The sequence below is a fragment of the Anguilla rostrata genome, chromosome 13 (genome assembly GCF_018555375.3).
Source record: "Anguilla rostrata isolate EN2019 chromosome 13, ASM1855537v3, whole genome shotgun sequence".
Taxonomy (NCBI): domain Eukaryota; kingdom Metazoa; phylum Chordata; class Actinopteri; order Anguilliformes; family Anguillidae; genus Anguilla; species Anguilla rostrata.
In genome coordinates, this window is record NC_057945.1 from 41,917,417 (window position 1) to 41,932,519 (window position 15,103).

General features: G+C 47.7%; 1 protein-coding gene across 1 annotated transcript in view; it reads right to left on the reverse strand.

Moving 5' to 3' along the window:
• Positions 1–70: 70 nt before the first annotated feature.
• The window catches only part of LOC135237785 (rap1 GTPase-activating protein 1-like), a 35,198-nt gene continuing 20,165 nt past the window's right edge, over positions 71–15,103 (reverse strand). The window contains exons 14-24 of the mRNA XM_064305226.1: positions 14,916–15,002; positions 14,243–14,399; positions 13,259–13,367; position 13,181; positions 12,137–12,246; positions 11,034–11,147; positions 9,557–9,671; positions 9,268–9,358; positions 8,109–8,158; positions 7,753–7,800; positions 71–7,100 (exon numbers count right to left, since the gene is read on the reverse strand). Coding sequence (XP_064161296.1) covers positions 7,792–7,800; positions 8,109–8,158; positions 9,268–9,358; positions 9,557–9,671; positions 11,034–11,147; positions 12,137–12,246; position 13,181; positions 13,259–13,367; positions 14,243–14,399; positions 14,916–15,002 — 843 coding nt within the window. The 3' untranslated portion in view covers positions 71–7,100; positions 7,753–7,791. The remainder of the gene's footprint in view (positions 7,101–7,752; positions 7,801–8,108; positions 8,159–9,267; positions 9,359–9,556; positions 9,672–11,033; positions 11,148–12,136; positions 12,247–13,180; positions 13,182–13,258; positions 13,368–14,242; positions 14,400–14,915; positions 15,003–15,103) is intronic.

Below are 15,103 nucleotides of genomic sequence, written 5' to 3' on the forward strand. Positions count from 1 at the left end.
GAGAGGGATGGAGGGGGGAGAGGAGGGGGAAAGACACAGAGAGGGAGAGAGAGAGGGTGAGATAGGGAGGGAGAGGGAGGGGGGAGAGAGAGGGAGGGAAGGGAGAGAGATGGTGGGAGAGAGAGAAAGAGAGAGAGAGGGAGGAAGTGGTGTGTGTAAGAGAGAGGGCCGTGTGTGTAAGAGAGAAGGAGAAGGGGGTAAAATCAGTTCTTCTGTGATTCTGTGAAGCCCTGGTTTGGATTTGGTTCAGGGTGTGGACCCAGAGCCTAAAGACAAGACAAGGCAACCAGCAGTGCTTCAGCTTAAAGGGCTTTATATTCTAACGTACCTGAGCAAACCGTCTTCACGTTTTCATGGGGGAGTAGAGAGAGTTTTGCGGGTACAATACAGCCATATAGAATAGCAATAGAACAGATAACGGTCTTTAGTTTAGTACTGAGTTTTTACAAGCATAGCTTTTCTGCATGGTTTCCATAGCAATATGTGCAATCCCTCCAATAGTATGCTTGCTTAGTTCAAAGTAGATTAGTGTTTTGCAAGGAAAGAAACTTCCAGATGATTTATATTCCTCATTCCAGCATTCATCAGCTGAAATCCGACGACAATCTGACAGATCTGCTGAATTCCTACATGATTCTGTGACAACATGCCTGTTGTGAGGGAGTTAGTTTGTGACATTTTATGTTCATACAGTCAGAGCAAAAGGAGTTTAAACAACGTCATGTAAACCACTTTTATATCCTGCATTTGGAACTGGCAAAGGAGCAGCACAGGCGGTCAGACTTTACACTCTCTGCGGACGAGGAAGTGCTTCAGAAGTTTCTAGAGTGCTGGTGTGCTGGGGTGTAGCTTCATAGCAGTAATCTGGGAGGAGGTGCTTCTGTCCACTTCTTAACAAATGCATTTGAATAAAATTAAATGATTCATTTTCAGTGATGCTTTGGGAGTTTTTTGTGTTAAGTACCTTGCAGTGTGATCTTTTATAGTGGGGAATATAACTGAATATCCCACAATGTGTGCTCATACCGATGGATAACAGGCTAACTGCAACCAAGCTCTGTTTGACTGAGTCTGTACAGAGAACACCGGCCATTCACTGTAGACTGACAGGCCTGACAGTGTTAGAATTAATTCAATATACTGTAAAACTCTGCATATTGTGTCTAATTCATTATCAGTTTACATGTATATAAAAGATGGAATATCTGAGCCAGACTCCAGGGAAACCTGCAAAATAATAACCACCCATATGCCCAGTTTATTACATTTTTTTCTCTTGGTTGTATTTCCAAAAAAGGTGTACAATTTAAAATCAATTCATTCATACACAAGCTTACTTCAGCATTTATCAAACACAGCAAAACACAAATGCAGTCATTAGCATGAAGCCCATCAGTGTGGACCAGGTTTCTAAGAACAGCTCCACCCTCTTCTGTGGAATCATATGCGCTATGCTCCATTTTAATTTCCAGAATGAAGAAACGCATCAACTTTGGAACCAACAAATAAAACCTGTGCTTTTACAACTCCTCCTCACTAGAGGGCAGTAGTCTATTAGGTTTGAGGCATTTAACAAAGAGAACAGAGTGCTGACGTATTCAGTGCAGTTCTTGACATTACTGAACAATCTTTTCAATTCAGGCATGGTCAAGAATGCTAAAGTTATGGAAGGAACCAACATATTATTTGTATGTTGTATGCGCGGTACTGAAATGCATGTCTGCTGTTAGTGTTATTTGTAGAGTAAAGCGATCTGCTAGGTAAACTACATTCGTCCACCGTTTTCAGATTACTGCTGTTCAGAGAAGTCCAAAACTTCTGACAATGTCAAAAAAACACTTGGGGCCAATGTATAATTAACGAACTACATTAACCGTTCTTTGACATGTACACACACTATTAATTGTCAGATATGCAGAAATGATTCCATATCTTAATTGGATTTACATTCAAACTGGGTGGCAGATCTTAGTCTTATATGTCTTTTCTCTAAGACTGATCTCTTATAGACAACAGGTTGAATAAACAGCTAAAAAGGAAACTCATTCACTGTCATACCACTGGTATGTATGTCCCACAGTAAGTAAGTTATTATTCTGTGATTATTTCTGTGATTATTGCCTGCACAGAGTACTGTTTGCTTTTCTCCTGACGATTTCATTTAATGCTATTTTTAAAGATCTAAGATCTTCTGCTTCCCTATTAATACAAATAATTAGTACATTCAGCAATGATTATTTTCTTTTTTGAACACAATGATCCTATAAAAGAATTCAAATCAATGTTTTCCAAAAATATGTCTATCACAACTGTTGCATTTTCACAAATATGAGGACTTTGTTTTCAGAACATGAGGAAGAGCTGGGGCTGGCTCAGCTGTCTGGTAGAGCCCACTGCTCAGTCTGTCATCCCCTCTTTCTCTCTCCCCCTCTTCTCTCAATTCCTTTCTTTCTGTCCTCTCTGTGTGCCCCTCTTTCTCTCTCTACCCCCTCGTACTGTTCCTATCACTGTTTCTTTCTCCATCACCCTCTTGTCGGTCTATCCCTCTCTCTCCTGACTTTCTTCCCATCTTCCTCTTTCTTTCTATTCCCCTCTTTCTCACTCCCCCCTCTCTATACTCCTCTTTCTCTCTATCCCTCGCGCTTTCTCTCGCCTGCTTCTACTTCTGTCCATCTCACAAATAAAATGTCCATTGTGGATAATATGTTCATCCACAAAGAAAAAGCACACAAGGTAGTGTTCTCTTTCAGAAAGCTGAGAGGGTCCAGCACACAACACAGTGAGGGTCCCCACACAGCACAGAGAAGTTCCCCATACAGCACAGTGAGGTTCCCCACACAGCACAGAGGGGTTCCCCACACAGCACAGAGAGGTTCCCCACACAGCACAGAGGTTCCCCACACAGTACAGTGAGGTTCCCCACACAGCACAGAGAGGTTCCACACACAGCACAGAGGGGTTCCCCACACAGCACAGAGGGGTTCCCCACACAGCACAGAGGGGTTCCCCACACAGCACAGAGAGGTTCCCCACACAGCACAGAGGGGTTCCCCACACAGCACAGAGGGGTTCTGGCCATGCCGGTTCTTTAGTGTGCAGGGTTTGACCTTTGACCCACTCCCAAGCCCTGTCTTTTCAGACTCAGACTCTACCAGCCGCTAGTCAGACCCTACCAGCCGCTAGTCAGACTCTACCAGCCGCTAGTCAGACTCTACCAGCCGCTAGTCAGACTCTACCAGCCGCTAGTCAGACTCTACCAGCCGCTAGTTCAGTCTCCAGAGCTCACAGAACAGCAGCTCATCTCCATATGTACATCACAAGGTTCAGTCAACAATAAGCAATAAATAGAAATGAAAAGAACACACGATACAGTACCTGCACAGTATTACTGTTTAAAGGATGCAGTGTGCAGATTCACCACAGGGGGGAGCACTGGCATCACAGTGTGTCTGCAGTACAGTTTCTCATGGGGGGGGGCATCTGTACTAACCCTTTCACACAAAACAAAAGACCGTCATTAAAAAAGAATCTTATTTTTCATGTTTGGTGGAATAAAAAGGTCGGGTGAAACATGGTTTCAATGTTCCTACAGCAGCTCTGTTTCATAAGCGTCTCTTTGCGCCCCAGCCACACATTTAGAACAGAGTGTTGCATTCTGTCATAATCCATTGCTTTCAGTGAAGAACTTCCTCGTGATATTAAAAACAATATTAATGAATTCTTGTACTAAAACTTTCTCCAAATGCCCCCAAATATCACAGACTGTACTGACTGAGGTTGAGCTTGGTAGTTTAGCTGCAGAGAACCACGTTTGGTTTAGCAAGCGTTCTGACATTGCATATCACTCAACAGTAGCTTACAAATGGTGTCTATCCACACACTACCTGCATAAACACTAACACTCCACAATGATCCATATTCAACATTAATCACTTAGAACTGAGACGTTTAACAAACACAGAGAGTCATATGACTGATGACACCGGACCTGCACAGGATGCATATAATGGTTTAGGGTCTCTAATGCCTAGCATACGCTACAGGATCTTTAGTCAAGTTTTCGCAGTTATCAAGATCCTAAGAAAACCCCCAGTATTTGCACAATCGCTGTGCACACCCGCCTCGGACGGCCCTTTAACATGACTCAATCGCAGCTCTCCCCATCCAGTCTTATGCTAGTGTGCGACTCCTGCACGAATATCAAACTGATTTAACTTCATCACAAGTCTTCAGGCATGGCTTGTGCAGTGTGTGACTCCCTGTGACCACAGGCTGTGACTGTCTTTCCTACAATGGCAATACTAGAAATGTTTATAAATGTGAGATGCTCTCTATTATTAGGATTTTGAAAGCTTTATAGAGTACACAAGGCATAATTTAGTGAATCTGGGTTCTGTAATGTGCTAGGTTCTGTAATGTGCTGGGTTTAGCTTCTGTAATGCACTGGGTTCTGCAATGTGCTGGGTTTAGGTTCTGTGATGCACTGGGTTCTGCAATGTGCTGGGTTCAGGTTCTGTAATGTGCTGGGTTTGGGTTCTGTAATGTGCTAGGTTCTGTAATATGCTGGGTTAAGGTTCTGTAATGCACTGGGTTCTGAAATGTGCTGGTTTCAGGTTCTGTAATGCACTGGGTTTGGGTTCTGTAATGTGCTGGGTTCTACAATATGCTGGCTTTGGGTTCTGTAATGTGCTGGGTTTAGGTTCTGTAATGCACTGGGTTCTGAATTGTGCTGGGTTCAGGTTCTGTAATGTGCTGGGCTTAGGTTCTGTAATGCACTGTGTTCTGTAATGTGCTGGGTTTGGGTTCTGTAATGTGCTGGGTTTAGGTTCTGTAATGCACTGGGTTCTGTAATGTGCTGGGTTTGGGTTCTGCAATGTGCTGGGTTCAGGTTCTGTAATGTGCTGGGTTTAGGTTCTGTAATGTGCTGGGTTCAGGTTCTGTAATGTGCTGGGTTTGGGTTCTGTAATGTGCTAGGTTCTTTAATATGCTGGGTTAAGGTTCTGTAATGCACTGGGTTCTGCAATGTGCTGGGTTTAGGTTCTGTGATGCACTGGGTTCTGCAATGTGCTGGGTTTAGGTTCTGTGATGCACTGGGTTCTGAAATGTGCTGGGTTCAGGTTCTGTAATGTGCTGGTTTGGGTTCTGTAATGTGCTAGGTTCTGTAATATGCTGGGTTACGGTTCTGTAATGCACTGGGTTCTGAAATGTGCGTGTTTCAGGTTCTGCAATGCACTGGGTTTGGGTTCTGTAATGTGCTGGGTTCTACAATATGCTGGCTTTGGGTTCTGTAATGTGCTGGGTTTAGATTCTGTAATGCACTGGGTTCTGAATTGTGCTGGGTTCAGGTTCTGTAATGTGCTGGGCTTAGGTTCTATAATGCACTGTGTTCTGTAATGTGCTGGGTTTGGGTTCTGTAATGTGCTGGGTTTAGGTTCTGTAATGCACTGGGTTCTGTAATGTGCTGGGTTTGGGTTCTGCAATGTGCTGGGTTTAGGTTCTGTAATGTGCTGGGTTCAGGTTCTGTAATGTGCTGGGTTTGGGTTCTGTAATGTGCTGGGTTTAGGTTCTGTAATGTGCTGGGTTTGGATTCTGTAATGTGCTGGGTTTAGCTTCTGTAATGCACTGGGTTCTGCAATGTGCTGGGTTTAGGTTCTGTGATGCACTGGGTTCTGCAATGTGCTGGGTTTAGGTTCTGTGATGCACTGGGTTCTGAAATGTGCTGGGTTCAGGTTCTGTAATGTGCTGGGTTTGGGTTCTGTAATGTGCTAGGTTCTGTAATATGCTGGGTTACGGTTCTGTAATGCACTGGGTTCTGAAATGTGCGTGTTTCAGGTTCTGTAATGCACTGGGTTTGGGTTCTGTAATGTGCTGGGTTCTGCAATATGCTGGGTTTGGGTTCTGTAATGTGCTGGGTTCTACAATATGCTGGCTTTGGGTTCTGTAATGTGCTGGGTTTAGGTTCTGTAATGCACTGGGTTCTGAATTGTGCTGGGTTCAGGTTCTGTAATGTGCTGGGCTTAGGTTCTGTAATGCACTATGTTCTGTAATGTGCTGGGTTTAGGTTCTGTAATGCACTGGGTTTGGGTTCTGTAATGTGCTGGGTTTGGGTTCTGTAATGTGCTGGGTTTGGGTTCTGTAATGTGCTGGGTTTGGGTTCTGTAATGTGCTGGGTTCAGGTTCTGTAATGTGCTGGGTTTGGGATCTGTAATGTGCTGGGTTTAGGTTCTGTAATGTGCTGTGTTTAGGTTCTGTAATGTGCTGGGTTTAGGTTCTGTAATGTGCTGGGTTTAGGTTCTGTAATGTGCTGGGTTTGGGTTCTGTAATGTGCTGGGTTTAGGTTCTGTAATGTGCTGGGTTTGGGTTCTGTAATGTGCTGGGTTTAGGTTCTGTAATGTGCTGGGTTTGGGTACGGTAATGTGCTGGGTTCTGTTATGTGCTGCGTTTGGGTTTTGTTGTTCCCTCAGCTTGTCTCCCTTGCTCAGATCCCACTGAACACTGCACATCGCTGAGCACTGCACATCACTGAACATCACTGAACACTGCCCATCGCTGAACACTGCACATCACTGAACATTGCCCATCGCTGAACACTGCACATCGCTGAGCACTGCACATCACTGAACACTGCCCATTGCTGAACACTGCACATCACTGAACACTGCCCATCGCTGAACACTGCCCATCGCTGAACACTGCACATCACTGAGCACTGCACATCGCTGAACACTGCCCAGCGTTGCTGCAGGATCTATAGTGGCGTTCTGCAGCTCCCAAGGCCGTGCCCTGACTCCTGTGAGAACGCTGACACCTGCAGCTCGGGACGGGCCCGGGGAAAGAGGTTACCACACAAAAATGACAGGAAGAAGGGAGGAGTGTGGCCTGGTGAGGAGGAACACAGGAAGCCCCGCCCTGACGCAGGGCAGAGGTAAATGGACTGGCACAGCGAAGGTCGCAAGGGGGCCCATAGTCTCAGGGCTCACTCCTGCCTGACAAACTGCCCCTCATCCTCCTCATCTTCATCTTCATCCTCAATGGTGCCCAAAAACCCAGGAGCATCTGTTCTCTGAGAGGGAATGCTGTCGGGAATGCATATGGGAATGCTGTGGGGATAGAAGGAAAACGAGGTCACTGACAGAAGGACTGTGGGGGGGTTTACACTGGGGTAGCTGTGGATGGGGGGGGGGGGGGGGGGGGGGGGGTTTATACTGGGGTAGCTGTGGGGGGGTTTATACTGGGCTGGCTGTGGTGGGGGGTTTATACTGGGCTGGCTGTGGGGGGGTATATACCAGGGTGGCTGTGGGGGGATTTATACTGGGGTGGCTGTGGGGGGGGGGGTTATACTGGGGTGGCAGTGTTATTTTATAAACCATAAGGGCTGTGCGCTACTACACAATATAGCGCATTTTTCTACAGCACATTAATTGGAGGCTGGTACAGCACACAGACATGCAGGTACACAGCAACTTACATCCACCCACCGGCTTAACCCCGCCCATGACCTTAACCATACCCACCGGCTTAACCCCGCCCATTACCTTAACCATACCCACTACCCAAAACACACCCAGCACCATAACCCTGCCCACCAACCTAACCATACCCATGACCTTAATCCCACTCACCACCTGGACACCACCCTACACCCTAACCCCACCAATGACCCTAATCATAACAATACCCCCACAACAATAACCCCACCCACTACCTTAACCCCACCCACCACACTAACCCTGTAAACACAGGACAGCTGACCTGTTGATGGGCATCCATGAAGCAGTCTGGTGAGAGGGGCTAGCAGTTCTACATAAAACAGACAGACCGGTTAAGAAAGAGAGTACCTTACCGTACTGTACATATTCTGTGTATCATTCACCTGTAGAATGCCTTAATTACCCACTTCGCTCACTGTGTAAAGATACAAATTTGGAGCCAATTTAATCATCTTCAGTCATCTATGATACCTGCGCTTTCTGTTTTACTTAAAAATGTGAAAGAAGGAATTATCCTCAAAGAATGCACTTCCTTTCAAAAAGATGTGCATACACACACACAGTATAAACACAGACACACACACCCTCAGACAGACAGAAACACACACACAAACACACCAGTGGCTGGTCCGGCTTGGTGCAGGCCTCAGGTTGTGCGGTCCTCGTCACTGTGGGGGGACAGACAATATTCCAATGATGAAACCCCCTCCCACAGAGTGTGTTTTAATATCCTATCTAATGCCTACTGTACAGCACCTAAATCTGACAATTACAAATAATACATTGACTCAGGTGCACAAAGTTATTCATTTCGAATGAGAAAAAGTTCCATATCAGACACCAAAATAAAGCAATAAATTCCAAGTAATGGTGGACATGGCTGGGTCAGTGGACTGATCATTATACACACTGAGTGTAGTCTGGGATTAGAGGGGGGAAGGTGAGTGTAGTCTGGGATTAGAGGTGGGGAAGGTGAGTGTAGTCTGGGATTAGAGGTGGGAAGGTGAGTGTAGTCTGGGATTAGAGGTGGGGAAGGTGAGTGTAGTCTGGGATTAGAGGTGGGGAGGCTGAACACACAGGGATTAGAGGTGGGGAAGGTGAGTGTATTCTGTGATTAGAGGGGGGAAGGTGAGTGTAGTCTGGGATTAGAGGTGGGGAAGGTGAGTGTAGTCTAGGATTAGAGGTGGGGAGGCTGAACACACAGGGATTAGAGGTGGGGAAGGTGAGTGTAGTCTGTGATTAGAGGTGGGGAAGGTGAGTGTAGTCTGGAATTAGAGGGGGGAAGGTGAGTGTAGTCTGGGATTAGAGGTGGGGAAGATGAGTGTAGTCTGGATTAGAGGTGGGGAAGATGAGTGTAGTCTGGGATTAGAGGGGGAAAGGTGAGTAGTCTGGGATTAGAGGTGGGGAGGCTGAACACACAGGGATTAGAGGTGGGGAAGGTGAGTGTAGTCTGGGATTAGAGGTGGGGAAGGTAAGTGTAGTCTGGGATTAGAGGGGGGAAGGTGAGTGTAGTCTGGGATTAGAGGTGGGGAAGGTGAGTGTAGTCTGGATTAGAGGTGGAAGGTGAGTGTAGTCTGGGATTAGAGGTGGGGAAGGTGAGTGTAGTCTGGGATTAGAGGTGGGGAAGGTGAGTGTAGTCTGGATTAGAGGTGGAAGGTGAGTGTAGTCTGGGATTAGAGGTGGGGAAGGTGAGTGTAGTCTGGATTAGAGGTGGAAGGTGAGTGTAGTCTGGGATTAGAGGGGCGGAGGCTGATCCTGGACCAGTAGCTGTTCTGACCTGCAGGGCTGCTGCTGCCACTGTGTGCCGCCCATGAGCCGTAGATAAACGCATCCTGCTTGTGTGGAGTCCCCACAGAAGAGAGACTCTCCTGTAACACACACACCAGTGAGACACACACATGCATGCACACACAAGCACACACACCAGTGAGACACACACACACCACACACACACACCAATGAGACACACACACACATACCAATGAGATGCGCACACACACACACACACGCACACACACACACACGCACACACACACACACACACACACACACACACACACACGCACCAGTGCAGTGTCGTACTCCTCCCCAGGCTCGTTCAGGTTCTCCTCCACCACGCTCCCAAAGCTGCTGCCACTGGAGGAGTGGGAGAGGTCAGCAGCCTCTGGGATAGAAGCAGCCCTGCAACAGAGAACAGTGCTGCACACCTGCGTCACCCAGGCAACCTGCATAGTGCATGTGTACCCACATATTACATCCTTTACAGAATACACACACACATATCACACCCCCTACAGAGTACACCTGTACCCACATATTACACCCTCTACAGAGCACACCTGTACCCACATATTACACCCTCTACAGAGCACACCTGTACCCACATATTACATCCTTTACAGAATACACACACACATATTACACCCCCTACAGAGTACACCTGTACCCACATATTATACCCTCTACAGAGCACACCTGTACCCACATATTACATCCTTTACAGAATACACACACACATATTACACCCCCTACAGACTATACCTGTACCCACATATTACACCCTCTACAGAGCACACCTGTACGCACATATTACACCCCCTACAGAGCACACCTGTACCCACATATTACATCCTTTACAGAGCACACCTGTACCCACATATTACATCCTTTACAGAATACACACACACATATTACACCCCCTACAGAGTACACCTGTACCCACATATTATACCCTCTAGAGTACACACACATATTACACCCTCTACAGAGTACACTTGTACCCACATATTACATCCTTTACAGAATACACACACACATATTACACCCCCTACAGAGTACACCTGTACCCACATATTATACCCTCTACAGAGCACACCTGTACCCACATATTACATCCTTTACAGAATACACACACACATATTACACCCCCTACAGAGTACACCTGTACCCACATATTATACCCTCTACAGAGTACACACACATATTACACCCTCTACAGAGTACACCTGTACACACATATTACACCCTCTACAGAGTACACCTGTACCCACATATTACACCCTCTACAGAGTACACCTGAACACACATATTACACCCTCTACAGAGTACACACACGCATTACACCCTCTACAGAGTACACTTATACCCAAACATTATACCCTCTACAGAGTACACATACATATATTACACCCTCTACAGAGTACACTTGTACCCACACATTATACACTCTACAGAGTACACACACATATATTACACCCTCTACAGCGTACACACACACACATAGTACACCCTCTACAGAGTACACTTGTACCCACACATTATACCCTCTACAGAGTACACACACATATATTACACCCTCTACAGCGTACACACACACACATAGTACACCCTCTACAGAGTACACTTGTACCCACATATTATACCCTCTACAGAGTACACACTCATTACACCCTCTACAGAGTACACCTGTACACACACATATTACACCCTCTACAGGGTACACCTGTATACACACACATATTACACCCTCTACAGAGTACTCACCTGTTCTTTGTGGTGGGCATCTCAGGCGAGCTCTGATTGGACGAGTTCTCAGACTTAGGGTCCTGCGACACGTGGCCACTGTCTGGAGTCTTCTGCATGCTGGGGGAGCACTCCCTGCGGGGAGGGGGGGGAGCAGTAGAACAGAATGTGAGGTGCAGGGCACAGATACTAATGAGACAGCCCCCCAGCTAGAGCACAGCTGGCTTCTCGTCCCCAGCAAGAATCCCCACAGCCTTTACACATCCCCACAAGCAGGTCCTACATGGAACTGCAATGGATGTTCTGCCCATAAGATTGCCACTCGAATATTCATCTACTGCCCTACAGTGTAAAAACTGCCCTAACTTCCCCAAAACACAGAAACCTACCCTAATTGCCCCCACAGCACAGAAAACTGTCTTAAACTCTGCCCCAGAGAGAATAAAACTGCCCTAACGGTAGGTGCCTGCAGTAAGGAGGCACTGTGACTATTTTATTGCTGAACAATCTGTGGATTCCGCACTATCCATTTCCTGTGTTCTACCTCCTCTCTCCCTAATGGTCACCTCCTGCCCCACACCTCCTCTCACCTCCTGCAGCACTCACCTCCTCTCCTACACCTCCTGCCCCACACCTCCTCTCACCTCCTGCAGCACTCACCTCCTCTCATGTACCTCCTGCCCCACACCTCCTCTCACCTCCTGCAGCACTCACCTCCTCTCCTACACATCCTGCCCCACACCTCCTCTCACCTCCTGCAGCACTCACCTCCTCTCCTACACATCCTGCCCCACACCTCCTCTCATCATCTGCAGCACTCACCTCCTCTCCTACACATCCTGCCCCACACCTCCTCTCGCCATCTGCAGCACACACCTCCTCTCCTGCACCTCCTGCCCCATACCTCCTCTCATCATCTGCAGCACTCACCTCCTCTCATGTACCTCCTACCCCACACCTCCTCTCACCGTCTGCAGCACTCACCTCCTCTCCTGCACCTCCTGTAGCACTCACCTCCTCTCACCGTCTGCAACACTCACCTCCTCTCCTGCACCTCCTGTAGCACTCACCTCCTCTCAAGCACCTCCTGCCCCACACCACCTCTCCCCATCAGCAGCACTCACCTCCTCTCCTGCACCTCCTGAATGTTCTCAATGCCAATAGCACTGCTCCTCCGGGAGTTATAGGCTCCAGATTTCTTCCGTGTTGGACTTTTCCCGGGGATGATTACAGACTGAAAACACACACACAGACATCAGCCTGAGGCATTATGGGAGGAACACCATCAGAAAATATCAGAAACATAATTTCAAAAGTCATTTCAAAACTCCCTGAATGTTGCTTTCAAAAACTTGACCTACTTGTCAGAAATAGGGTCTTGTAAACTTTATCTGTACTGTAGTCAGGTGGCTGGTGAGCTGAAAATAGACCGGCGGAATACTTCCCTTTAAACCGATACTGGTCTCAGCCCGTTTTAAATAATTTTTCTTCATTAACAAGTGCGCCAAAAATCTAAATAATAATTGCGGATATCGCTCTCTGCTCACAGGTAACAGTCTGATATAACTCTCTGCTCACAGGTAATAAGCTGATATCGCTCTCTGCTCACAGGTAACAGGCGGATATCACTCTCTGCTCACAGGTAATAGGCTGATATCACTCTCTGCTCACAGGTAACAGGCTGATATCACTCTCTGCTCACAGGTAACAGGCTGATATCACTCTCTGCTCACAGGTAGCAGACTGATATCGCTCTCTGCTCACAGGTAACAGGTTGATATCACTCTCTGCTCGCAGGTAACAGGCTGATATCACTCTCTGCTCACAGGTAATAGGCTGATATCATCGCTCTCTGCTCACAGGTAACAGGCTGGTATCACTCTCTGCTCACAGGTAACAGGTTGATATCACTCTCTGCTCGCAGGTAACAGGCTGATATCACTCTCTGCTCACAGGTAACAGGCTTGACATCGCTCTCTGCTCACAGGTAACAGGCTGACATCGCTCTCTGCTCACAGGTAACAGGTTGATATCACTCTCTGCTCACAGGTAACAGGTTGATATCACTCTCTGCTCACTGATATCGCTCTCTGCTCACAGGTAACAGGTTGATATCGCTCTCTGCTCACAGTTAGCAGACTGATATCACTCTGCTCACAGGCGGTTACTCTACAGTGCAGGATCTGGATACGCCTCTCTGCCACAGGAGACAGGTTTGGGAAACATTGCTTCCTCACGGTTACTACATATGCCAGGAGTCGTGGGCCTCTGAAGGATTGTGGGTAAAGCTGCCACTGAGGCTGGTGGAGACCACGTTTGGCTTCCTGTGAACTGAGCCCAGCATCCATGGCATGGCTCAGCGCGAATCACACGCTGCAGAAGAGGCAAACACTGAGCAACTGCTGAACTCCACACAAGGCATGTGCAGCAGGACAAGCCCAGATAAGGAAAAGAAGAAAATGAGGAAGTGATAAACTGATATACTGGCAATAGAAGAATAGGGGTTAGCGATAGGGTGAAATCTGAGAAAGGGTTTACGAAGGCCTTCATTCACACACACACACACACACGCTTACACACACACACACACGCGCGCGCTTACACACACACACACACACACGCACACGCACACACGCACACGCACACACACATGCTTACACACACACACACACACGCTTACACACACACACACACGGTTACACACACACACACACACACACACACACACACGCTTACACACACACACACACATGCTTACACACACACACACACACACACACTTGTAAACTGGTACATTTTTAAATTGACTGTCAGTCTGCACCCATCAGAGCTCACAGCACTGGACCTCCTAACGGATACCTGAAAGTTTGGATCAACAATGGGATGCAATTTATATAGCACTTTTTCCAGCTATTACGGCTACACAAAGCACCACCCAGCTCATCAGGAGCCATTAAGGGTTAGGTGTCCTGCTGAAGGAAACTTCCCCAAAGGGCGGGGATCGACCCCCTGCAGCTCTCTGACTGCCAGACGCCCGCTGCAGGTTAACGCCCCCGAGGGAAGGAGACAAACAGCTCATGAGGTCCTCACACGAGTGCTGTGACAGGGTCAGCCGAATGTCATTACGCTCAGACGTCACTCAAAAGGCACACTGCACAGCTCACACTGCGAATAGTGGCAGTTGCACAGGCCCCGCCCCTGGGCGGGTCTGGTTGTAGTGGCAGTTGCACAGGCCCCGCCCCTGATTACCTTGAAAGACTCGAAGAAGCCGCCGCCCCCGCCGGCCCCGTTCTCCAGCCTGTCCTCGTCACCCAGGCCCATCATGGACTGGCTGTGCAGATGAAGCTCCTCATACAGAGTCTCCAGCAGGGCAGTCCGAGTGCGCTCCTAACACACACACACACACCATATACACACGCACACACCAAACACACGCACACACCAAACACGCACACCACACACACACACACACACCAAACAAGCACACACACACAAACACACCAAAGACACGGACACACACACCAAACACGCACACACACACACCATATACACACGCGCACACACCAAACACGCACACGCGTGCATACACACACACCAAACATGTACACCACACACACACACACACCAAACAAGCACACGCACACAAACACACCAAAGACAAGGACACACACACACATACATAGACACACACACACACACACACACAAACGTACGCACGCACACACAAACACAATAAGATAACTTAGAATACAGGCTTTTGTGCACTCAGAATAGAGATGTTTGAGCCACACACTCCTCTCACCTAACTCTAACCCTAACCCCCTAACCCTAACACTAACCCTGATCCTAACTCTAACCTTAACCCCCTAACCCTAACCCTAGCCCTAACCCTAACCCTCTCACCTCCAGTTTGGCGAATTTCTCTGCTTTGTAACAGGCACACTCTGCATTGATGAGCTTCGTCAGCAAGAACTCATGGAACTCTGCTCCCTGAAAGCAGAGCAGAGAGGAGGTTCAGTGAGGGAGGTGAAGGGGACCGAGGTAGGGAGGTGATGGTGGGGGATGTAGGGAGGAGCAGGGGATGGATGCAG